Source organism: Arvicanthis niloticus, chromosome 19 (assembly GCF_011762505.2).
Source record: "Arvicanthis niloticus isolate mArvNil1 chromosome 19, mArvNil1.pat.X, whole genome shotgun sequence".
Lineage (NCBI taxonomy): Eukaryota > Metazoa > Chordata > Mammalia > Rodentia > Muridae > Arvicanthis > Arvicanthis niloticus.
The window spans coordinates 6183013-6208869 of NC_047676.1; the positions used below are offsets into that span (position 1 = coordinate 6183013).

General features: G+C 45.8%; 2 protein-coding genes across 4 annotated transcripts in view; one reads left to right on the plus strand and one right to left on the minus strand.

Annotated features, from left to right (window-relative positions):
• The window catches only part of Adcy2 (adenylate cyclase 2), a 358830-nt gene extending 356461 nt beyond the window's left edge, over window positions 1-2369 (plus strand). The window contains exon 24 of the mRNA XM_076916127.1: window positions 1547-2369. Coding sequence (XP_076772242.1) covers window positions 1547-1699 — 153 coding nt within the window. The 3' untranslated portion in view covers window positions 1700-2369. The remainder of the gene's footprint in view (window positions 1-1546) is intronic.
• A 3745-nt stretch (window positions 2370-6114) lies between these two features.
• Window positions 6115-25332, minus strand: Cfap90 (cilia and flagella associated protein 90). 3 transcript variants are annotated; one of them, XM_076916341.1, is made up of 4 exons: window positions 24795-24932; window positions 16665-17376; window positions 8457-8573; window positions 6115-6577 (listed from the first exon to the last, which is right to left on the minus strand). In XM_076916341.1, exons 2-4 carry the CDS (start codon window positions 16860-16862, stop codon window positions 6398-6400), a joined length of 495 nt encoding a protein of 164 aa, XP_076772456.1. In that variant the 5' UTR covers window positions 16863-17376; window positions 24795-24932; the 3' UTR covers window positions 6115-6397. The 3 variants fall into 3 exon arrangements, with proteins under 3 accessions (XP_076772456.1, XP_034379578.1, XP_076772455.1); XM_034523687.2 differs by lacking the exon at window positions 16665-17376 and having other exon boundaries at window positions 24795-25332; XM_076916340.1 differs by lacking the exons at window positions 16665-17376; window positions 24795-24932 and adding an exon at window positions 9930-10778.
• Window positions 25333-25857: the final 525 nt, after the last annotated feature.

The following is a 25857-nucleotide window of genomic DNA, read 5'->3' on the forward strand; positions in this document are numbered from 1 at the left end:
ACTGGTGTGAGCACCAGGTAGGCTTCCACCTAGGATGCAGCCTGCTCTCACTCCAAATGTGATAGAAACACAATCTTTTTATGATTGAAAACTTCATAAACCATTCTCTTCCAGCTTCATATTCCCTTCTTTTTTAAAACCCACAGAGTCTACACCTCATGCCGCTAATATGTGCATGAGCATAAGGCCGTCTACTGGTGTGCAGGCTCCTCTCAGGAGCCATATACTGAAGGAAACTGACTCTTCCCCCCCCCTGCCCCCAACAGCCATCAGTTGCCAACAGCCCCTCAGCAAGGGATGGAGCACACTAGTTCCCTCTTCCATTCTGAATGCTGTGTGGCCTGCCCTACACAGATGCTGTACATGCAGACACAGCACAGTCACACTCTTATGTGAAGCTGCCCTCTTGTGTCCAGAGAACACTTTCACTGTACTCATTCACTACCTCTGGCCAGTACAGTCTTTCCAGCTACTCTTCTGTGATGATCCCTGAGCCTTGGGGGCAAAAGATGTGATACAGAGATACCATATAGAGATGAGCAGTTCACGATCTCTTACTCTCTGCATGCTGGCCAGTTCCCAGTCTCTGTTAATTGTCACTGAGTGAAAAGGCAGCTTTTCTGATTAACGTTGAGAGATCCATTCATTTATAGGTAGAATCATAAGTGCTTAGGGGGCGATTTATACCACATCTGTTCAGCACAATGACAGTATTAAGTTGTCCCCTAGAGCTGTGACCCTTCTAGCCACAGGTATGTGACCCAGTTTAGTGGTACCACCTGTGGATTCTGTCTTGTGGTTTATGTACTTGTAGGCATATCTTGCTAGGCCAGTCATTGTCAATTGCGGGTTCACCAGTAAGGGAGATTGTTGGCTGTTTTTCTTTACCAGTATCATGCCTAGAATCTCCCAGCACTAAGAAGGCTAATCAGTAGGGATTAAGCTTCCAGGTCTGTACCAAATTTTCCCATGCCCTGTGAGTCAAGTATGTGGTGTCTTCAATAACAAGGTGTTACCATCAGGTTCGGGAAGGTAACCAAAAACAGTTGCAGTAGCCTGTAATATTTTTCTACAGGACTCAATTGGGCCACCAACTCAAAAAGAAGTAACCATACCCGACACCTGGCTTTTACTTGATAGTCTATGGTGTTTAAGAGAGGTACTGCCACCACCCCACGCCCGCCCCCTAATTATAGGGTAACTTATTTAAACTCCAAAGTATGTATACACTTCAGAAATTTTCTACAGTAGTGTGACTCTATAAGGTTTTCCAAGGTATTTAATGTTAATTATCCCGCCCCCATAAGACACCATAAAGATGTCTTAATCTTGAACCTTACTTGGCAGTATTGGCTCCTTCCAGTTTTCATACCAGCAGTAAATTAACCATTATTGACTTTAATATTCTCTGGCACATTTCTTTTTTTATTAATTTCTCAGGAATGGAATTCTTAAGGCAGAAGCAGGAAGGCTTTTTGACCCTGTTTGAAGTGCGCTCATTGCATTGACTTGGGAAATAATCCCCTTGTGTTTCTGTGGCCTGTAGGTGACTGAGGAGACAAGCCTCATCCTGCAGACGCTTGGCTACACGTGTACATGTCGAGGTATCATCAATGTGAAGGGGAAAGGGGACCTGAAGACGTACTTTGTAAACACCGAGATGTCAAGGTCCCTTTCTCAAAGCAACTTGGCATCCTGAAAAGCTGCCTCTTCCTGACAAGAAGAGTGTACTTGCAGGAAGCTACCACGCACTTTCTGACTGCAGCCCTTGCCCTTCGTCTTGATGTACGTGCTCTGTCCCATCCTCTGGAGCCCTTTGCAGACTAGTTCCTGTGACCCAGTGGCATACTGTTTGGTGTCTGTGTGTGCCCAGATTGTCCTGCCACTTGCACTGTGCTTGCTCCTAAGCAGAAGGAGAAGGAACCATGTCCTGGAAGGAGAACATTGAAGGAAGTGATGGAGGAAGTGGTGAAGTGAACACACATTCTTAAGGCAATAAAACTGGGGGGTGTATATTATCTTCTGGTGCATGTTCTTCTCTGGAAAATACGGTAGCTCGTAACTGCATCCCTAGTCTGATATTCAAACACACAGTATTTGTGAATAAGCTGATCCCGTCACCCAACATGGAGTCTGTGCTCACCCACCTGTGTGTCTCATTGCCAGTGATCATCCATGGGCCTCAGCTGAGACTCAAGGCTTTTGTCACCTTGCTGTCTTGTCTTGTGGCAGCGGCACATTGCCATCCATCACCAAAAGTAGTCCTCACAGCCTAGGACCAGTTTTGTACCAAACTCGTCTGATGTTTTGATGCCATTTGTCTTTTTGTAAGATTAATTCATTAAAAGTTTTATGTACTTTGGTTTTTAGTGCCCGAATCTTTTCCTTTTTTTCCTTTTTTTTTTTCTTTTTTTCCTTCTGTGGTTTAGTCCAGAATGAAAATGTGTTTTCCACCTCCCTTTTCAGAGACAGCCTAGAAGCTGGAACTGAGATAGACTCTTGGGTAATGGAGACAGTGTCAAAGTCTGCGATGCAGTAAATTATGGTGTGGTTTTATGGGAGGGGAGAGTCTGTGCTCAGTGTATCTGATGGTCTGGTCTTAATTTTGCTTTCTTTCAAGAACCATTTAAACAGTACAAAGCCAGCCGGAGCCTCAGAGCCCTTTCTGCCTCCTGACACCTCTTGTTGGGCATTACTTTGCCATAGCTTGCAGATGCAAACAATGTTAAGTACCTGGAACCAGCCATGTAAATCAGGTGCCACAGTAGCCTGCTCTGCTAAGCATGCAGGCTGCCTGTGGTGTCTGAGGAGTCTTAAGAAGACACAGACCCAGAATCTGTGCTACAAATCAAAGTCTAAAGTTGTTTGAGTTTGTTTGGTTTTATTTCTGTTTTCTAACATAAAGAAATTATACTTTGCCAAATGATTAAAAAAAAAAAAAAAGGAGAGCAATCGTGCACTTAAAAAAAAAAGTTTAAAAGAAGCAAAATATGTAAATAACAGGCTGGTTTTCTTTTTTTAGTTCAGGGCAGGCATCTGTAGGAGGCAGAGGATCCAGAGAGGCTACTAGAAAATAGTTGATTAGTGTAAGCCCAGACGTGAAGCGCAGGCTTCCGGTCTGACTCCTGGACCAGATTTTACTAGCTACATGCCTTGGAACACATCTCTTAATTCCTCTTAGGACTATTTTCTTCTGTGCAAGCTCATGGGATCCAGTTGTAATTAAAGGAGCTAACGACTGGCAGCTTGGCAGTAGGCAGCGTGTTTCTGCCAGTGTGCATGGCACGCACACCACTATCATGCGAAGACTCAGGATTATCCTTCACCACACGAGTGTGACAATTTTCTGCCTCAATCAGGCATTTTTGGAGCCTGTAATAATGTCAAACCTCTGAGTGGCAACTGAAGGGAGAGAGGTGGTATTGTGGCATTCCTCTTCCCTCCGACCAAAATCTAGGCTAGCATGCTGGAGGTCCCAGTGGATTCAGCCATCAGCAGAAGTAACCATTGTGTCTCTCCTCCTTGTCACCTCATACTCCAGGTGCTTCTAGGCCACCATGCCCCCAGTAAATACCCACTAGAGCAATGTGTCAAGTTTTCTCACAGTCCACCATAGCAAGACCCTGGACTGGGCATTGTGGGGAAAAAAAAAAAAAAAAAAAAACTTAGAAGCATAGAAGCCAGAGCCAAATTACCTGTCTGGAGCATCAGTAAAAATTTGACAGCAGCCAAGGTCCTTGTCAGCATATACCTTACACAGCTCCGGGCTCAGCCCAGCCTCTCTGGGTGTGGTCTCAGCCAACATATTCTCAACCCAGACCTAAGCCACTAAAGAAAGAAAGGTGGCCTAGACCATATTTACAAATCCCCAAAGGGATTTCCTTCCACGTATTATGTTTTAAAAATTCCCAAGTGATTCAGATCACTTTCCCAATTTGAGACTCTCTCCCTTTCAATTTATAAATGAGACAGGTGCGGAGACATCCAGCCTATTGTTCCTAGTGTAGTGGCTGCTCTGTGGCCAAGGCACTGCTAATTCATCAAATCACAATCAACCACTCCTGATCCGAGTTCCCGGACCTTGATAAAATATTATTATAAGCATGCAAATCAGAGGAGTCGTGGAGCAGGCCCCTCACACACACCCGTCACCTGTCAGCACTGCAGGAAGCCCCTCCTGACAAACATCAGTGCGGTTCCCTGTCTCCCATGCTTTAGTGTCACTGGTTGCAACTGGCTGATGCGTGCCATCGATCAGACCTCCAGGGTTGTCTGTGCCTCCTTACTGAGCTTCGGAAGCCAGCAGCCATCAGATCTTCTCTGCCTTCCTTTGCTTCTTTATCAGCATGCGTATGCAGGAACCAACACCAAACAGTGATGGGGATTTGATAAGTGGACACACGTTCTATTATCGCAGGAATGAACTCTCAGCGCTTGCTTGACCCTGCACATTGCTGTTGCAGAGATCTCACGTTCACATCCCAGCATCCATGCGATCGTGGTGCTCACTGCTGCCTTAACTCCAGCTTCAGGAGATCTGACATTCTCTTCCGACTTCACCAGGCACCAGCGGCCGTGCACACACCCACACACAGACATACACACAGACGAGTAAGTTAAAATACATCTTAACAAAAAAAAAAAAGTAATATCCCCCTTAAGATGTCTCTAACTGGTATTCATTAATTGGCGGTAAGTGTGGGAAAGCCAACAAAAATCAGTTTATTTTTCTTTTACTAGCTGCTAAATATGAAACCTTGATTGATCCTACCCCTTTGTAAAAGCAAGCAGCATTCTGGGTGGGGTTATGCACACCTTCTACCTCAGCACTTAAGAGTAGGAGGCAGGTGAAGAGTCTCCAGGCCAGCCTCAGCTACACCGTGAGTTTGAGGACAACCTGAGCTGTACAAGACCCTGTGTCCAATCCATCCACCCCACCACACATACAAAGGATAAAGAAAAAGAAAAAAAAACAAAACACAAGGTTAAAGGTATAGGATTCACCCTGAAGTAATGAAAATAACTTAGTTTAAAATGAATTTATTTCATCTACTTAGAGTTTTTAGTTATAAGAATAAATAAATGAGTAATGCTTAAAAGAAATTTCTATGGCCCCGATTTTTTGCCTGTTTTTATATTATTACAAGTATGGTTTAATGTGCCCAAGAGCACCTCACATACACTATTGTTATTTATTTGGGAAGAAAAGAGCAACAACACTGAAGAATTCAGAATATAAATATTTAGGAATTACTCATCCTTGAAACAGCCAGCAATTCTGAACCATGTGTCCTCAGAGAAACAGCCTTGCAGATTCAAAACAATAAAACCGGTGGTTGAGCACCAAAATTAATTACATCACCTGCCTATTAACTGCTCAGCTCTGGGAAATTCAATCTCGGTAGATGAGGGATGCTTTCTTCCAAAAGATACATTCATTAAAAATATATCTCAGTGCTTGAGCGTGTGTCCGATTGTCTTGCAAAATAAGTATTTCCAACCTAGGTTAAAGATCAGCTGCTTCCAGAAGAGGAAACTTCTGTCCAAAGTGAAGGCCATGAACTGAAGATGGATCTCACTGGCACAGTGTGCAAGACCCTGGGTTCAGACCTCAGTGTGAAGAATAACGAGGGTACGAACAGCGTCGGCGCTCAGGACTGTGAGCCCTGCGCGTGGCTGTGCTCTGGTAGTATTCCAAATCGCATGAAAACTTGTCAAAGTTTGGAAAATTCGCCTAGAGATGATAAAACACCAGATCACAGAAAGAAAATGCAGCAGGCAGACGTTTCCCAGAGTCCAGCCTGCGCGCCCTGCACCTGTAACAGCTTCTCCCTGGAGGAGTGACTGCACGGATGTACAGGGGCTTTTATGATCCATTGTGCAGAATTCAGTTTATCTGTGGCCTCGGGAAAACAAAATGTCCTGTCTAGAATTCAGTCATGTCTAGGGCTGTTTTTGTTCCTCTCAGGGAAACAGAAAAGGGTTTTTTTTTTGCTTCATGGGCAGGGAGGTTTCCCTAAGTGGTGGAGAAGGGCCCACGGGATGCTCCTGAGAACCCTTCCCCAATGAATCCTTGCAAAATAGAGAGCCGGCACACAAAACAGACACAGCTGCTACTGATGGAGGCAGGCTTTTCTTTTATTCAGGTCTCAGAATGAATCAGTCAGTATCATTATAAATAAGTCCAGTAAAAATCCTTACACTAAAGCTTTCAACACGAGTAAAGGTGCTTCTCCAGGCTCTGAGCCAGGACCATCTTAGAGAGCTGTGTGTTTATCCTTCTGCAGTCAAAGAACATTCTTACAGCTACAGGTGACATGGACAGAAAAATGGGTTCATATACTGCCTCGCTTGCTGACAGGGTACCTCAGAGTGCCCTATAAACCACACGTCTGCTTCAGGCTGGATTGATGTGCCCAAAGCCAGGCTCCTTGAGGCTGGGGATATCATTCTTCCTGTAGAAGTCGGTCTGCACGTGGTTCACATGGCCATAGTCTCTGTTTAGGGGCTCAATGGGCTGACTGATGCGTTTCCCATAGACAGAGGACATCAGCACTGGCACAACCCTTTCCTGTTCCTGGGAAGATGAAATTCACAGACATCATTTCAAGGACAAAAACCTTTCTACCCACAATGCATCAGTACAGTGGCCCATGCATCAGATGTTTCTCCTAGGAGGTATCTCAATGATGCTAGCATACCTGTGTTTGCAAAGCCAGAAACTCCAGTTCCTCTGCACATGATCCTCTACTATCCTGTAATCTGGAGGAGACATAAGTCGCTGAACCAGACACCACTTGTGGTCTGACTTCAGGTCCTGTCCCTCCTCTTTCCTTCCCCTACCCTGCCCTCTCTCAGTTCACCCCCTGCCAGCCTTTCTTCACTCCCACATATAGAACAGTAGCCTGGAGCTTCAAGAGTTTGTTCACCCCACTCATCCTGCGTGTCTATTTCACTGACAGAGAACTCCAATCATTCAGGTCCCTTGGTGGCACCAGAAATCTTTCCTGTCCCTTCTCCCCAGAACCTCTTCAGCTCTTTCTTGTCGTGTGCTTTAAAGAGCTCTGTGTGCATGTTATCCGTGTATTACATGCAGATTGTTTCTTTGTCTTTTGCCTCTTCTCTTTTTGTCAGAATGTCAGCTCTACAAGGACAGGGCTAGTTCCTTAGTCCTTTTATGCCCCCTCCAGAGGAGAGAGAAGAGCATCAAGCAATACATCATCAGATCCACTTTCTTCTTGTCAGAGAACAAGAATTTCAACGCTGATGCAGAATGCATCAACATAAGCAAATATAGAAGTCCCATGACCCTGAAATAAGTGACACCATGTGCCTTTATCACTTAATTCCAACTCAAGAATGCTAAGAGTGGCGAGATGGCAGGAGCTAGCAGCCTCACTCACAAGCGAAACAAGCACTTGGCCACTGTACCAAATCTCCAGCCTTGGAGATCTTAATTACAGTCACAGGGCAGAGAAAAGCCAGTGGCTCAATAGAAATCCTTCAAGAAGCTTTTGTGTTATAATCTCCATGCAGTGCATTGTCTAAAATGCTCTGTGTACTCAGCCCCTGACCTTTAAAAAGACTGCCATTCTCAGTGTGGACTGAAGGTCAGGTCAAAAAGGCAGAAATGTCTGACACAGACCAGGATAAGCCAAGTTTAGTCCACGATAGAAAGTGTTCCCAGCACCCGTCGACCTGCTGGGACTCTAACAGAGTTGCCACTACTGTCAGCCACCTTCTTTTGGAAACATCGGGGAGGCAAAGCAGAGCTGCACCTCATATGGTGGGAACTTGAGGACTAGACTTGAGGAAAATAAAGACCAGTGTCCCTAGAAAAGCTTTTGTAGCCAGGGTTCATCAGGCAAGCAAGTAAGGAGTCCTGTCTGCTGAAAAGAGGTTCCTAATTTTACTATCCTTAAATTGTCCAGTTCTCTGGAACCAATCAGAAAAATTAATGCAAAAACGGAGTCACAGAACAGAAACATCTTAACTTCTCGGCACAATAAAATAGATGCCAGACACATAAATAAAGCTATGTAAAGTATCGGGACACAATGTCAAATATTTGCATGTGGTCACATGTGCATGCATCAGCACATGTACATACATGCAAATATAAACATATACAAGCCTGTGTTCATACATGTACATATATAGAGTACATGTATGTGTGTGCATAGATATCTGTATGTTCTCACATTTCATACAGATAAATGTGTGAAAATATGTACACAGGCACACACACATATATTTACACATTCAATATATACACACACGTATGCACATGGGCAAACATAATACATGTGTGTAACCAATATATATGTATATGAATATGCATGCATGTAAATATGTGTTATTTCTGCACATATATTCACACTGTATTGCATACATGTGTATGCATGGGTACATGCACATAGTTTGGATGGTCTGTTAACATTGTTATTGTATCTTACCTCCTCGCTAATATGAAGCCCCAGGTTCTTTGCATGTTCTCTGTCATCTCTATGTAATTTCTGGTTATAATCTAGTCTCCTCTTAAAAACACAGTCATAGAGGGAGACAATTCCTGTCTGGGAATAAACAGAGACAGTCACAGGTGTGTTTGAAGGACGAGCCACTGGTATCTAAGACAGCACTGAAACCAACCAAGACTCTGCAGTGGGGACTGGAGAGTGCAGTTTCCCTTATGTGAGTGGGCACTGAGGAGGGACACCTCACATGGCAGGCCCGGCTGTGAGCTGAAGCAGAAAGGACCCACCAGCAAGTGTAGAGTGTATAGAGAACCATGTCTGACTGTAGATGTTCAGCAGCACCTCTCTCCGGCTCTGTGGTGTTTCTCCTTGACATATTCCTCAAAGTCTGTCCCCTCCGACACTGCTGCAAGAGTTCAAACCTCAGCCGTGGCTCAAGTTGCCATGAGGAAATAGTGTGGACCAAGAAGTTCATAAACAAAATATGTTTCTCAGTTTAGAGGCTGGACATCCAAGATCAAGGTGTGGGCAGATTCATAGCCTGCAGAGAGCTGCTTTTGGCTTCATACATGGCACCATCATAAGGGAGAAAGACTACAGAGGCTCACTCGAGCTCTGGAGGCATGAAACCTGTTCAGGAGGGCACTGCTCTCCAGACCTGATCTTAGAGTGTCTAATATTATACCTTTGTTCTGCTCTGAAAACCCAGCAGTAACTAGATGCTATGACAACACACCCAAGCAGGAGTCATTCTTCAAGCTGCCGGCCAGCGGTCAAATTGCTTATATGCAAACCTACCTTTTGAGGGACAAAAACATTTTTCTTAGACCCTATGTACAGCTATAAAACTTTGAAACTGATATCCATGAGTACATGTAACATGCCTACATATATAACATAAGCATGCATTATACATACGTAGATGTGCATACACACAGCTTAGATGTTCTGGAAGAGGACCTGTTAATATAACTATGTTCAATAGATCTCTGTATTTCTTCCTCAACTTTTTCTTAGTCAATCTGCTTGTGTGGTACCCAGTAAAATAAGGAATCCATGGGTTAGGTGGTAGTTAACTGTCATCTCATGCATCAGGCTTGGGTCTGTTGCTCGAGGTGTCCTGATTCCTTCAGCAACGAAACCAGACTTAGTTTATCTTTAAGATTAGAACTGATCACCAGCTGTCTCACTTACGCTGGGGTGGTTTGGCTTGAGTGTTTGTTTTTTTCCTAATAATGATACTAGAACGATTCCCTCAGTGGAACAGACAAAACTGAAGTGTGGAAAGAAAGGCTGTATACACATGTTTAGTGGACTGGAAAACACAAGTGACCCTGTTTACAGAGTGTAGGAACTCAGTGTTTCCGGCAATGATGATAATAGCTAGCATGCAGCATCCAGCACTGAGGGCATTCACGAACTGACCACCAGGAAGACTTGGGAGACAGCTCACACCTGGTCGTGCCTGAAGTGTCTACTATCCAGTGAAGGAGACAACATGGTTTTTAAGAATCGCAGTTCCAAGATTTGAAAAAGTTCTACCAGGAAGGTGGTGTGCAGGGAACTTACCCCCACTGACAAAACCCTAGCTTCACTGAATTCAGCCATTCCTGGACTGCCCCTGGAGGCTGTGGTTTCTCTGTCTGCATCACTGCTATCAGTCATTAGTGTGTTTGCACCACCTGCCCTGGGTGTTATGCTTGCTGCTCAGGTGACACATGATCGAGACAAGGGTGTGAAAAACACTAACTCCGTAGAGAATTGATTAAATTCAGCATCCAGGGCTGTAAAATTGGCTAGCTCCTTGTATCTTCACATCACACTGTAGACAAAAGTAAATTCCAGAGGAACGAGGAAAATAAGAGAAAAAGAAAGCCATGAGGGACCTCCCACACGTAAAAGCAATAAGGAAAATGTCACAAAGAAAACATCAATCACTTTGACTCTGTAAAAGTAGGCATTTGCTTATCAAATAAATCTAACTTTCTTTAAAAACCCATCTCAAGGCATGACAAAGAAATCATGAAGAATCATGAAGAAAGCATGACAAAGAAATCCCATTCTTGAACACTCAGTGCAGATCTGTTGCTGCAGGAGCTGGTGGGCTGCCAGCCCTCGCAGGCAAAGCAATGCTTTCTGGGAAAAACAGAAAGGGCCCTTCAGTAGTACAGAGGAAGTTCAAACACGACACCCACTCTGCAGGAACGGTGGGTCCATCACTCTTCAAGGGAGGATATAAAGATCCAGGCCTTTTGAGGCACAAAGCTATTGGCCGAGCTGAGGCGAGGCCCACAGCAAGACAACACTAACCTGAAAGCCCACTGCAGTAGGTTCGTGTGTACTTCTGTGTGAGTGAATGAATCAATGTATTGAAAGGCAGAGGTGCACCATGCTGTCTGTAGGCTAGTAGAGGGCATTGGACCTCATGGAGATGATGGACAGATGGAGGCACCTGTGAGCCACCTGATGTGGGTGGTGGACATTGAATTCAGGTCCCTTGGAAGAGCAGCGAGTACTTTTAATTGCCGAGTCATCTCTCACGGTGACTTAAGCAATCCGATGGTGGTTAGGCTGGTCTCAGTTTTCTGTTGCCTGTCTGGAAGTCCTCCTGCCCTGTCTATGGCTGTGCTGTCTGTAGAGTTGAAGATCAGCCACAGTTGAGCATGAACGGTGAACCCTTGTGATCAGGTCATTCTCTTCTGTCTGCTGAGGACCACATGCAAAAGTAGACCCTGATCGTGTTCCCCATCCCAAGCCCAGCAATGCTCCACTTGGCGTCTAGCCTGCTCAGGTAAAGGGAGCCACACAGGAAGAGGGAGGGCACCAACAGTAAGGAAACAAACTGCCAGGATCTGCCTGTGCTGGGCTTCTTGCTTCGTGCTTTCAGCCAGACTAACCCTCCTGAGTGGAGTGGGTCCTGCTAGGGGGGCGGAGCTTATCCGAGGAGAAGCCCCAATGACAGAACAGATTCAAGAAAGGAAGAGAGGAAGAGCGTGTAACCACTGTTACAAATGCTCCATACCACAGAAACCCATTGCAATATGCAACTTCCCAGGGGGAAAAAAGGGGGGGAAAAGATTATTGCTTTCCATTTTAATGAGGTCTCCCAAAACTTTGTAAATAGGAACAGCTAAGAGTCCGTGCTGCCTCCTAATTCCAGGGTGTTGCGAGCGTCTAGGCCATCTTGATCTGGATCAGGAAGTTCACTGCTTCTGGGCACAGGCTGATGAGAACCCAAGCTGTCCCAACCCCATCCTACCCGCCTACCCCACCCCACCCCACCCCACCCCACCCCTGACGCATATGTGCTGCATATTCAGAATGTTCCAGAGAAAAAAACGATGAATTTTTCTACTTAGTCTTCTACTGAAGACTAAGACTAAAAGGAAAAAAATTACTAACAGACGGGCAGCCTCAAAGAGCAAAACACTATCCATCTCCGGTGTCTGAGCAGAGCCAAAGTGTGTCTCCCATTACGGAGCTTTCATCTTCTGGTCTTCCTTTGTGGCTTGAAGCAAGATGATTTTAATAAAAGCCAATCGGGACTGAGATGCTATCACAACACAGACTTGGTGCTGCACAATTAAAATCTCTCAGATTTGCCTGTCTCTTCCTGAGATTTAGCTTTAAAAACAAAAAACAAAAAAACAAACAAACAAAACAACAAAAAAAGAACAACCAAAAAAAAAAAAAAAAGCAGAGCAAAACAGAAAATATTAGCTTGTGACCCTGCCTTTGTGTGCTTGCGTCTTGAGCATTACTGAAACGTGGTAACACTGTGTGCTGCACGAGCCTGCAGTTTACCTCCTGTGCTCCCAACTCCTGATTCTGAACAGTCTCCAGCCAGTAGAGTGTGTGGATGGCATCTTCGGAATGGTGCCTGTGTCTTCCACTCCCATGTTTCACTGGGTCTGTTCCTTCTGCGGTTTGGGAATTAATTCAGCCATGGAGATTTGATATCCATTGTTAGGTATTAAGAGGGCTGGACTTGATCTGAATTTATGGCTAGAGGTGGTGCCTTCCAAGATGGCTGACTTAAGGTGGGGTTATCAGGGCAGTCTGGGGGCTCTATACTGAGTGAGACAGAGGCCAAAGAAACACAAGTGTGTACAGTCCCAGCCTCTCAGCGGGCCCATGCACTACTGCAGGAAGCACACGTGTGCACACTCCAGTCCTCTCCGTGTGCTCTGACTACTCCAGGACATTCCGCCAGTGAAACCATTAGTACCTGTGGTTTCTGGAAAGCCTAAAACTATGACCTAAATAAACATTTTCTTTATGAGACACACAGCCTTAGGTATTTCTTTGTAGCAATGGAAAGTGAGCTAAAAATAACTGTAAGAGGCCATTTTAGGCTCCAGGATAGAAATGGAGGGAACCTTACTTTAAGCCAGACTACAGTCTGAGCATGGGGAAAACACACACACTAAAATATGTAAAATATAATAACATGCTTAAATAATAAAAATAAAATGACAGCGCATGGAAAAGCACAGTGACTGAAAAGAAGGTATGCTAAGCTCTTGTTTTCTCTGAGCTTCTGGACCTGCCTTGGCATCTCAGACAAACACACAGCTAGCTGCTACAGCTGAAACTCTGCAGAGCAACCTCTCAGGTGCTGTGGGTTGGGTTTTATCCTCCAGAAGCCCTCATGTGGAAGTCTTATACCAGAGAATCCAGAACAGAACGCCGCCCTGATCAGAAGCAGGGTTGCTGAATATGTACTTATTTAAGGTGACATCATACAAGCGTAGGATGACACTATGCAATGTGGCTGCTGTTCTTACAGAGCAGGAATTTGAAGCATAGAGATATAGATCAGGAAAGACCGACTGAACAGGATGGAAAGATCACTATCAAGAGAAGCAAAGGTGTTTCCCTCTGAGCCTACAGAAGGACCAAACTTCCACTCTCCAAGACTCTGAAGGGTGAGTTCCTATTGCTCTCAGCCGCCAAGCCTGGGCCACTTTGTGCTGTACTGATGCCCACCACATTCTGTAAAAGCAGCTCCATGTTTGGAACAACTGGGAAGCCAGAAATGGGGTTAAATCAGAGGCTACTGCAGCAGGGCCAGAAGCCTAAGGTGCACACTTCTCTGGTAAACTGGGTTTGCTGACCACCTGAGTGGACAGCACCACTAATACACAATTACATTCTACTCCTGATGACCCAGGGAAATCCTGCTCCTGCTCCTGCTCTCCCTGCTCTCCCTGCTCTCCCTGCTCTCCCTGCTCTCCCTGCTCTCCCTGCTCTCCCTGCTCTCCCTGCTCTCCCTGCTCTCCCTGCTCTCCCTGCTCTCCCTGCTCTCCCTGCTCTCCCTGCTCTCCCTGCTCTCCCTGCTCTCCCTGCTCTCTGCTTCCTCCTGCTTCCTGCTTCCTCCTGCTGCTCCTCCTGCTCCTGATCCTCTTCCTGATCCTGTGCCTAGTCCTCCAGCTGTTGCTCCTGATCCTCCTCTTGCTCCTCCTTCTGCTCCTGCTCCTCCTGCTCTTTTAGTGAAGACACGTGACCAGTTCTACCCAGTGGACTGTGATCTGAAGTGACATGTGACGCCTCAGCTAAAAGTACTGAAGAACCAGCACCCAGAGCCAGGCTGCGTGGAGTGGGAGCAGCCCATGAGGTGGCTGCTGAGTGCCTGAACTGTGTGAGGGCACACTGCTGACCCTACTGAATATATAATAAAAATTCATGTCCCTTTCAAATAAAAATATAAATAACCCTCATTACAATATGTATACATACACATGTGTGTATATATACATATACATATACATATGAAGAGGCACATGGGTTGTCACATCACTGCACCAAGAGCTCTCTAGAACTCACATCAGGCAACACCTGAGAAATGAAGCAATGTCTGTCATATTACCTTATTTTCTTTTTAAAAAACGATTTATTTTATGTATGTGAATACACTGTAGCTAGCTATCTTTAGACACACACCAGAAGAGGGTATCAAATCCTATTACAGATGGTTTTGAGCCACCATGTGGTTGCTGGGAATTGAACTCAGGACCTCTGGAAAAGCAATCAGTGTTCTTAACTGCTGAGCCATCTCTCTAGCCCTTACACTTATTTTCTTCAGCCCAATGTTGCACTTATATGAAACTAACTACTCACTGCAGAAAAAAAATGTACCTCATGATTGCCGATTCCTTTAGTGTAAAGATTCTCACTGTGAGGATCTAGAGAGTTGGCTCCATGATTAAGAACAGTTATCTATGCAATGGATTTGAATTTGGTTCCCAGCCCCTGCATAAGTGACACCCACCTATAATCTAGTTCCAGGGGATATGATACCCTCTTCTGGCCTCTGTATGTACGAGGCATACACAGACATACATGCAAGCAAAACATAAATAAAAACACATTAAAAATAAAAATTTAAATTAAAAAAAAGTTCTTACTGCTGTCAGATGAGGGCAGCCAACCAAGCGTAGAGCTCAGACATGGTGCTAAAACTGAGTCTTGTGAGGTAGGCAGAGCACACTCTGCCATGACACTGGCTGAGCCTCTGTGTGGCTTAGCCACATCCTAGCCCATCCTGACTAAAGCGGAAATTACTTTGCAGTGGCTGCTACCACTCTCTTCAAAGCTTAGTTGCCCACAAGCAAATGACCTACTTTCAAAACTGTGACTCTCCAAGGTCATTGATTTCATAAAGGCCTTGTCTGAGTTTTGCTAAGCCCAGAGCACCTCCTTCTCCTTGGAAGTGAGGCCAGTATGCTGAGCCAAGAGAATGTTAGCAGTATTCAAGACTCTGTCGTCTAGAGGGCTGAAGCTTGTCAAGAGTGGGTATCAGGCTGGGCAGTGGTGGCGCACGCCTTTAATCCCAGCACTTGGGAGGCAGAGGCAGGCGGATTTCTGAGTTCGAGGCCAGCCTGGTCTACAGAGTGAGTTCCAGGACAGCCAGGGCTACACAGAGAAACCCTGTCTCGAACTCCCCCCCCCCAAAAAAAAGAGTGGGTATCAGAACATTTGAGGGAGTGTGCTTGACTGTTCTCCATGGCTTGCCTAAGGATAAGATCCTGTTCTCTCTCCTAGCACATTGGGATCATAAACTTTGAAGATTTTTACAACTTTTCAAATAATCTAAGAATATTTTACTCTTGAGCTGAAGTCAGCAGAATTCCTCTCAGCTGGCTCACTTCTGCCTCACACTGGAAGAATACGTGGACTCCGTGCATTCTGCCTTAGTTCTCAGACCCACCTCATCGCTGAGGCTGAAGATTCAGCCTCTGTTGTCTGTGTCATTTGCCTACATCTGTTCACTTACACCAGAGCTGGAGTGTGCTTTGTGATTCCTGAGCGCTCATGTTTGGAGCTTGGTCTGCAGGTGGCAGCGGTGTGAGATGGTGGCACACTTTTAAGAGCCAGGACTGGTCAGGAGGATTCTTAGGTCACTGAAAGCACAGCCTTGGAGAGATTGGGGACTGCAAGTGTCTGCCTCCTGTCTGCAGATGTAACTACTTACCCTGTCATAACGTCTACTACCACCCATACCCTGAGATGGTGCAATCAAATGGCAGAGACTCCACAGAACCAAGGTCAACTGCTGAGAATTTTAGTTCTCAAAAGTTAAAATTTTCATTCTTTCCCTACCAAAAAAAGTAAATTACAAAAAAAAAAAAAAAAAAAAAAAAGCCACAAAATAAACAAAGGTCACTAAACAAAACAAAAACATTATTTTCTTCATTACCCATACTGAGAACCTTGGAATCTTGTTAGGGAGATGAAAAGTTGGTTTGATATAACCGCCTCATCAAACTGTAAAATAAAATACATGAGCACACATTGCTCACACGTGAGCAGAGTCGGCTGAGCTGGGTGGAGCAGCCTACAGAACTGACACCTGAAGCAGAGGTGGTATTACTGCAAGTCTAGATTCACCCTGGTCTCCTTAGAGAGTTCAAGGCCAGCTGGCCTACATTATCAAATCTTGTCTCAAGAAAGAAAGAAAGAAAGAAAGAAAGAAAGAAAGAAAGAGAGAGAGAGAGAAAGAGAAAATTTAAGAGAAAAAGAAAAATAGGAGAAGGGGGAGTTAGGATAGGAAGGAAGGGAAGGAGAAGGAGAAGAAGGAGGTTTAGTCATCAAAGTACTCTCTTTGTAGTCCTGATGACCTAAACAGAGACCCCAGACCCTATAGTTAAAAAAAAAAAAAAAAGGCCAGGCACAGTGGCTCACAGTTACCATTCCAGAGTTGGGAGGGAGAGACAGGTAGGCCCTTGGACGTCGCTGACCACCCACTCTTGCTTCCTTGGCAATCTTCACATCAATGAGAGACCCTGCCAACATCCAAGGTTGTCCTCTGGTCTCCACATGCAGGGACATACAGAGACAAGTACACCCTGCATACACACCAATGAGAAAACTGAAAAACATACACATGCTTGTGTGATTCTCTGTGTGTGAAGAACAGAACAAAATCAGACCCAAATCGTTGCACGTACAGGCACATGGCCAAAAGACATGTGATGCTTGTTTGTGGGCAGTATTGCTGGTAAGAACCCTCTCCGTGCAGACACACTGGCTTCCTCTCTTCCCTGCTCCTCCCTCATGGCTAAGCTCCTAAGAGAAGCTGAGCCCCACCTTTTACAAAATTCCAGCTGCCTTGGAGGAAGGCTCAGTCTTGCTCTGCTACACACTCCAGGTCTTGCGGTTCCTGGGGACAGGTCACTGGACAACGGGCTTGCAGCTAGCACGGGGTGGGAGGCAGGTGTGATCCACCCTGTTCACCTCATGGGTAGAATGTTAAACCACACATAATCCAAACAGAAGCCCCTGGTTTACCAAGTGCATTTTCCAAAAAGGTGGCTTAGGCCTTCTGTTCCATATCTTCTACCCACCACGCAGCAGGTATTTCTGGAGTACCCCCGGGGTAAGCCATTCCTTGTTTTGATTGCTGAAGAGATAGCAAGACAAAAATTAATCCCAGGGCAGCTGATAATTCACTGGGAGAAGAACCGCAGTAAAATAAGCAAGTGAAATGTTTAATAGGATACACACAAAGGAAAAGGGAGAAATGAGAGGGGAGGGGTGGGCGTGTAGGAAGGCGCTCTGCCTTCTAGTAGCATGGCCGAGAATGTACTGGACAACCAAGACAAGATCCCTATACCCTACCAGGAGCATGGCCACAGAATGGTTTATCTTCCTTTACAGCCGCTTTAGAGCGCCCGAGCACACGTGATCAAATATGGCTGATGTCTCAGGTGACCATAAGGGAGCGACTGAGTGAGCACATCCCTGTGAATTGGACCCTGGCTGTGGTCCTGGGGCTCTCTGTTTTGCAGCTCTGGACAGACTGTACACGCCTTCATACTCTGGAGGTTCTTACTGCCCTGAACAAAGGACGTTCTGCAGGCAGGGAGGTAAAACATATCGCACATAAGGACACCATCAGCTCTTACCCGCACGTCTGCGATTGCGCACATGCAGAAGGGATTCTGGTTAATCCCAGCAAAGCCAGAATGGAGCCTGTGGAAGACAGCTTTCCTCAAAACAGCTCTCTACAATTCACCCTAGCACGCTGGAAAACAAATTCTAAAGCCACTTAGGCGATTTATTTTTAATGTCACTGTTATACTTTGAGGGATTTAATCAAAACCTTCATAAAAGGGCATTCTCCTCTGACTCGGCTTTTCCATTTCGGAGGCAGAAATGCTGTGCACAACAGAAGAAGAAAAAAAAAGTAATTTAAAAACGCCATTGAACCGGATCTGCTCTGCAGCCTCTGGAGGCGTCCTTCTTAGGGAAACACAGGCTGCCAGAGCTCCCTAGGGGGCAGTACCCGAGCTGCTCACACTTTGGATGGGAGCATGAGGGGACAAATTTGTCATCCTATTCAGCCACATTACCGGAGCTTTAAATAAGTTTGCAGCCTGCAAAGCATGAATGTGGTGGGCTCCCTGGGGTGGGTGAGTTAGAACATCGGGGACACTTGCCATATGCTTATGTTTACTGTGGTCCTCTGCATCCGTCTCTGACAGGGAAGGAGGCTTGGGTACTTAAGGGATGGGCTGCTGGAAATGGGCAATTTCTGGAAAGAAACTAATCATTAGAACCACAGCTAAAGAACAATCGCTAGCTGTATTTATACTGGATGTATTACACCTCATGTCACACTGGGGTGTGTGTGTGTGTGTGTGTGTGTGTCTGTATGTCTGTGTGTCTATGTGTATGTGTCCGTATGTCTATGTATGTGTCTGTATGTCTGTGTGTGTCTATGTGTGTCTGTGAGTGTGTCTGTATGTCTCTGTGTATGTCTGTGTGTCTATGTATGTGTCTGTAAGTCTGTGTGTTCTATGTATTGTGTGTCTGTATATCTGTATGTGTCTGTGTATGTGTCTGTATGACTGTGTGTCTCTATGTGTGTATCTGTATGTATGTGTCTGTATGACTGTGTGTCTCTATGTATGTATGTCTCTGTGTGTCTGTATGTATATGTGTGTCTATGTGTGTCTGTGAGTGTGTGTGTCTTTGTGTGTGCGTGTATGTCTGTGTGTGCTTGTGTGCATGTGTGTGTCTATGTGTATCTGTGAATGTGCGTCTTTGTGTGTGTATGTCTGTGTGTGCATGTGTGTGTGTGTGAGAGAGAGAGCGAGAGAGCTGATATCTTAGTTTTTGAACTGCTAGTGTAAAAAACTTAACTACATTCTAAAGGAAATTGGGTTTTATAAGTGGGTTCTGAAAGTATTGACAGTGGCCGGGATTTTGTTGTTGTTTTGCTTTTCATCAAAAGACAGGATAAAGGAATGTATTCTGGAGCTGCCCCTTATCAGAACGAGCACCTGACACCCCAGGTTATCTCATGTGACCTGGAGAATAGCTTTGTCTCCATGTTGGGAAGTTTTCCGGCCCTTACTCAGACAGATCTTGTTTTTAACTAGTACAAGAAAGAACCTTCTATGGTTTGTCCATATGGGTATGCATAAAATACCTGTAAGAGCAGGTTTTGCTCATAAACAGCTACTGAAACAAAACCATGGCCATGTTCCTTTGATTCCATAATTAACCCAAGAAGCCACTTCAGACTAGGTTCCCAGTGTACCTAAGCATGACCTTTCTAATGCAATCACTGATTCTGTTGTTACCCTGGGGTCTGCGTTTCCATTCAGGCTGCATTTCCTCCTTGCCAACATGTCATCGGTCAGGGGAGGCAGGGTGCCATCTAAGATCAGGGTCCCAGCCCGTGTTTCTCCAGGTGAGAAATGGCTGGGATTGGGACAGAGTTCTCAAACTTTTGTGCACCCAGACTCTGCTGGGAACATCGAAGAGTTGAGAACCATCCTCCTGAGTGCCCAGAAGCTTTTGGGAATTTCAAGGCGGTGGGAATAGGCTGCAGGCCTGCGATGAGCCTAGGGAGAGAATCGGTGGGGCGAGGGGCTTGGGGACTGGGGGTGGAGAACTTCCTATGGGAGACTTAGGTGTGGCTCTGTATAATGAAGGCCCGTGTGTCTCCTCCCTACTCCCGAAGTTCTTGATGTAAGAGACAGTTTTTGCTTGTCCAAACCACTTTATTCATGGTGGATGAGGGTGCCTACGCCTTACTCTGAGTGAATCAGAGATTAAATACCTTTTGCAGGAAGAGATACTCCGGAAGAGAAGCTCATTGGGTAAACACTCATTGGGTAAAACTCTAGGTTCTGTGCTGCACGACTGGTTGTTATGGTCCTCTTAGTGGGGTGTCATGCTCACATGCTCTAAGACAGGAACATAGTCTGGAGTTAGTTCTAACTCTTGCTATTCTCAAGAGTTTTATCAGGACTCTAAACTTGCTACTACCTTACCGGTTCTGTCTGGTGCCACGGTCCACTGCCCCACATTACCCAGGCAGTATCGGTCCAGTGACTCACAAGCAGCTGTATCAGGTCCTATATCTGTATCGTCACATACATACAACTACTTACTTACAAAACTCCAGAAAAATAAGATTTTACCACTACCAACAACTCCCACCTAGACAAAGGAACCAGACAGATCCTGGTTTAATTAGTCAAGCAAGGCTTAAATGGCTATTTGAAGGTTCCTCGATAGACCCACTCCTTTCTGCACAGCTGAAATCTGTGTACTGAATAGAAGAGATGGCTCATGGAAGTGTAGTCATGTGATTAGATAGGCTGCCAGTTTAAGATCCACTAGTATAAATAGGGGGAACAAATTTTTACACTGAAGTTATTGATCTGCATATTTCTTTGCCCCCAACTCATTCTGTCAAGGGAATCTTGCTCTGTTCTCCCTGGTTCCATTAAACTAATTTAGACAAGATGCACAGAGTCCAATGTAAGAGACAGGCAGAAGAGAGAAGAGTACACTCTTGGGGCATGAAAAAGGACCAGAGAGAATGTTGCCCTGGTTTGCCCCTTAGGAAGGCTCTGTATTGTTTCTAAAATCCCTGGAACAAATACCTTTCCCAATGGTCTTTCTGTCCAAACGGCTGGCAGTCTGTCTGGTTTGGGTTTGAGGGTGTCAGGTAGGGTACTTCCTTGGTTTTTGTCAGAAAGTCGTCTGCTTTGTAGTAATTTTATAAACTTTAGAGCTTCTGGAATCAGGCTTATCCAGGCAAGCTGAAGAGACAGTGTCTCCTCCCAGGGCCAGAGTGATGTGTGTTTCTCCCATTCCTCTGATCAGACATTAGAGTCCTGTAGTTCCTGTTGTAGACACTGTTACAGGAAAGGTGTCCAGCCCTAATGCCCCCTAATTGTGCAGTATCTAACTGCCTCCCTACCTGCTCGTTTTATGGAAACCCAATCTGTTCAGTATTTGGGTTACCAGTTCAGCGGAAGCTAGGAAAATAATTTTGTAATACTTAGAGTGTTATCTAGCTGTGCATTGCTTACTTTATTATAAATAATGAACAGTGCTCGATAGTTTTATATTTATGTACCCAGAATCTTTAGCTCCATCCTGCAAGTTAGCCTGTCTCTGATATGTACTGTACTGCCCTAATCTGCTGATTTTTCAACCAGTTCTCTGAGGGCACCTGGGTAGTATTTAAGAACCCCTCAAGATGATGTCTTGTGAAAGTTTTCATTACATCAGAAGCCAGACAAATTTTATATGCTCTCAATAAGACAGTACAGACTTTAAACAGCAAGACTACATTGAATGTTTGTCTCATTCTGTGCACTAGGACTACTTTAATGACTAAAATTTAACTATTTTATTTGCATTGAACACTTAAATGTAAAATTCATTCAACAGATAAAATTATTTACAGATAAATGTTTATTTATATATTTAGTTGGTTTTGTAGAGGGGACCTCATGATGTAGCCCACATGGGCCTTGAACTCTCAATCCTCCTGCCTCAGACTTATGAGTGCTAGGAAGATGAACAAATATCACCATGCCTGGCCAAGCAGTTTAAATATATTGTTTGTTGAGAGCCTTTGGTGCCACTTCTAGGAATTTGGCATTTGTCAATGGGCTTGGACAAGTAGGCTCAGATAAGAATATTAGAAATGGTGGCCATGGGGCTTTGTTTACTACTTTGCTGAATTACTGCCTTATGTGATCTCTCTGCTTACTACTTTACTTAATTACTATCTTGTGTTATCTCCTTGTTTACTACTTCACTTGACTACTTTGTCTTTGATCTTAGAACTGACCATGGTTTTTTGGATGCATCTGGAATGATATAAAAGCAGACTGGGAAAGAATAAAGCTGCCTCAGCCTCAGCACCGGCTGGAGTCATGTTACAATTTTGTCTAGTTGTTTTTCTTCTTTTTCAATCCTCACTCCCTCCCTTGAGATCCTGTTGACAGACTGAGCTGGCTTGGTCAATTGTTCATAGAAAGGAGAGCGGGGCCCATGGCAGCAATGAGGTTAGAAACCATAGCTATACACCCCAATCCCTTCTCAAAACTCCAGCAGGAATCCAAGGCTCGGGGACACAGATCTGATGACAAGAGCCACTCACTCCCTCTTGTCCCTTCTGTCTTTCCACATTCCTCAACCATAAGCAGACTGCTGTTGTTAGATACAAGACGCTCTGGGAGTGCACTGGGGCTTCTGGTTGCTATCTTAGTGGGCTAGAATTGCTGAAGTAGCCCTGACAACTACAAGGCTTAAACAATAACCAGACATTGTCTTTTACTGCTGGCGACCAACAGCATGGAACCAGTAGTTCTCAGGGCGGTTCCTACAGAGGACTCTGAGGCAGGGATATGCTCCAGGATGCATTCTTCAGCTGGTCTATAGCGTACCCTACCCTCGCAGCCCTCTCCCCACATTTTCACATCGTTTTCTTTCTATGCATGTCTGTCTATGTATACTTCCCTTTTCCAGTATGTTGGGTTAGGGGCTACCCTGGGAATTCACTTTAGCTTGATGATCACTTATGTAGAATTATGTCTCTTAAGTTCACATTCTGGGGGTTCTCAGGATCAGGACTCTTGCAAAGGGAATTTTAAGAGTCCAAACACTAACAGTGTGGCCTACACCAAGAATGATTCCTGTTGCTGGGGTGCCTATGCGTTGTATGCCTGACACTTTGTGTACGCTGGCCTGACGGGAAGGAAGAGGATTTGTTTGAGCCTGGGATTGTCCGTGGGAAGATAGGAAGAATGTATTGTGTAGGAAGACCTTACATAGTATTGTAGGTCTCCTTCATCTTAGGCACTTCCCTAATCCACACCCCTCTTTAATGCAGTGCCACAGGATAGCAAAAACACGGGGGGGGGGGGGGGTTGGGGGGGATCAGGTCCTGAGTTACTTGTTGGGTCCAAGCGTCCATATTTAATGTCCTTTTCCCATAAGGTCACCCTGATTAAGGATTCTCTGAAGACATTTAGTCACAGTCGTGAAAGAGGGGAACAAATGACCCTCACAGATTACCTTTGCTTCTTTTGTATCAGCATCTGGTGAGCAGTGCACCACAGCTGCCTCAGACCACAGTGCCGTTTTCCAAGACCAGCAAGTGCCCAGTGTTACTAAGCCAGAATCTAACCACGACTCCCAGCCTAGATCTTTCTGCACTCACTGGTCACACTCCTTGTGCTGGAGAGTTTTGTGTTATCTTGCCACAAACTAAAGTCATTTGAGAGAAGGGAACCACAATTAATAAAATGCCTCCCTAAGACTGGTCTGCAGGAAAGCCTATAAGGCATTTTCTTAATTAGTGATTGATGGATGAGGGCCTAGTCCATTCTGGGAGGTGCCACCCTGGGGTGGTCCTGGGTTCTACAGGAAAGCGAGCTGAGCAAAGCCATAGTGAGCAAGCCAAAAAGCACCAGCACTCTATGGTGTTCCAGCTCCTGCCTCTGGGTTCCTGTCTTGCTTGAGTTCCTGTCCTCACTGCTTTTGATGAACTGTTCTATGGGACTGTGAGATAAATTCTTCCCAGCTTTGCTTTTGCTCATGGTGTTTCTTCACACCAACGGTAACCCTGACTAAGACACTGTTCTTGTTGCTCCCGCCATCTGAAGGCAGGACGTCCCCCACACCCTGGACCTTACAGGCATTGTAACTAGGGCCAGCACTTGTTTCCGCTGCTACCCAAGACCTGATACAGACAGACCCCAGGGAGCTGAGCTGCCATAAGTAGAGCAGCCCTGGCATTCCACTGACCCACCAACAGATCATGGGCAGAAAGTAACCCAGTGTCCTCATTGTACTCACTTAGGTTTTTATGGAAAGGACAAGTAGTGGCCTCTGCGCACACCTCTTCCCAGTTCCCTCTCTCGGGGCATCAAGCTCACATCTGCCCATCCTCACTTCCTGAAGTAGCTACATCCGTGGTTATGATGGCCATATTCTTGGTGTCCTTGCACCTCAACCCAAGGCTTGCCTGCTAACCGTGCCTGCCTCACTAGTATCAATGTATCAAACTACCCTGCACAAACAGTAACATGGGGCCCTGACCCAGACTCCGGTATTTAACCCTAGCCAACCCCAAGATCAGTTCCACATCTGTGAGCCAGGAGGCTTCCATGCTAGCCACAGTTCCGTGTCCCTATACAATTCCTCTGGACAGTTTGTCCTGGGCACCACCCTCTGCCTAGAGCTGCACCACCTCTGACGCCTCTGGTAGTGTGACCCCACCCTTCCAACCTTGGCTAGCTGCCCTTGAAACTATCCCAAGCAGTCAGTCCTTCCCAATACTCTAGTCATAGTTCGATTGTCACACCTGAAGCCCTGTCCTATCACTGTCTGGACAGCTCCAGTAACGTGGCCCCGCCCCAGGCCTTTCCCTAGCATTGAAGCCCCGCCCTCATCACGTTCCTTACCGCCCTCAGGCTCCTCTCTGATAATGAGGACCCTGTCTCCACCCCACCTCATCCCATCCCCTAACCCTCCTCTCTTTCTGTTGAACCTGCTCACCTGGCCCTCGCGACCAAAGTAGCTGCGCTCCTTGGGGCCCTGGTGCCGTGGCGGGATGTAGCTGAAAGCTGGTAACGCTGAGATGGGCAGAGATCGGGGTTTGCCCCGCAGGGTTTCGGCGGTGATTTCCTCCTCGTCTTCCACCTCCTCCTCTTCTATCTTTTCTTCTCCCGCCCCCTCTTCCACATTTCCCTTCTTCTCCTTCACGCCACCGGGGTCTATCGCCCGCTGCTCCTTCTTGGTGGGTCCCTCCATCAGGTTATGAGGCTTCTGCGTCCCTCCAGGCGTCTGCACTCGGCTGTTGCCTGGCAACTGCGCCTTGTTCTCAGCATCCGCTTAGTGACGAGGTTGGGACGTTCCTTGACACCTCCTTCTAGGTTCTTTTCACCACACCCTGAGAGAGACTAGCAGGGTTGTCTGTGGCTTTCCAGGTAGGAGCCGCCTAAGGGGTCCTCTACGTCTGATTCCCAGCACAGTTTGTTGTAAGTCTCGGGACATTCTTTAGGTTTGCAGATCATGACAGAAAGCTACTATGTGTCAAGATTTGACAGTACGGCCCCAAAACAAACAGCCCTGGGTCACAGGGTCCAGCTTACAACCTGGAGAAGTCAGATGACAAAGATGAGAAAGGCTACAGAGGTCCAGGAGAGCGTGATCCAACAGAAAACTGAGGGTCACGTGTATATTGCACATAATGGAAAGGCTAAAGGCACAGAAGCATGGGCCACACACGTGTGCCTCATGTGTAGCTGCGTTTCATATGTGGGCAAAGCATAGGAGCAGAGGAGAGTGTCCGTGGCATAGCAGTCAAGTTCATCGGACTTAAGGCAGCTCTGATCATGCCCCCTCCTCAGCTCCAAGAACCGCAGTCCTTTCTTTCCTCTATTGTCTGCTGGCAGGTTGCCTGAGTAGACCGTGAGTCAGGGGAAAAAAAGGGGGGGGCAGGAACTGTCCCACCATAAGCCAGAGTCTCAAGGGCTTTAGTCTTGCTGGAAACCATTTAGTGAGGTGATCGTCTCCTTGAAGCTTGGAGATGTGTAGAAAAGAGAGCTCTCACCCTTCT

Bases quoted from the DNA above. Each gene is read 5' to 3' on its own strand.
- Cfap90 (XM_034523687.2), bottom strand. From the start codon at position 25,049: ATGGAGGGACCCACCAAGAAGGAGCAGCGGGCGATAGACCCCGGTGGC. The intron at 8,574-24,794 runs GTGAGCAGGTTC...GTTTATTCCCAG, and splicing joins ACTTTGGTCGCGAGGGCCAG to ACAGGAATTGTCTCCCTCTA. The intron at 6,578-8,456 runs GTAAGATACAAT...TCATCTTCCCAG, and splicing joins GGCTTCATATTAGCGAGGAG to GAACAGGAAAGGGTTGTGCC.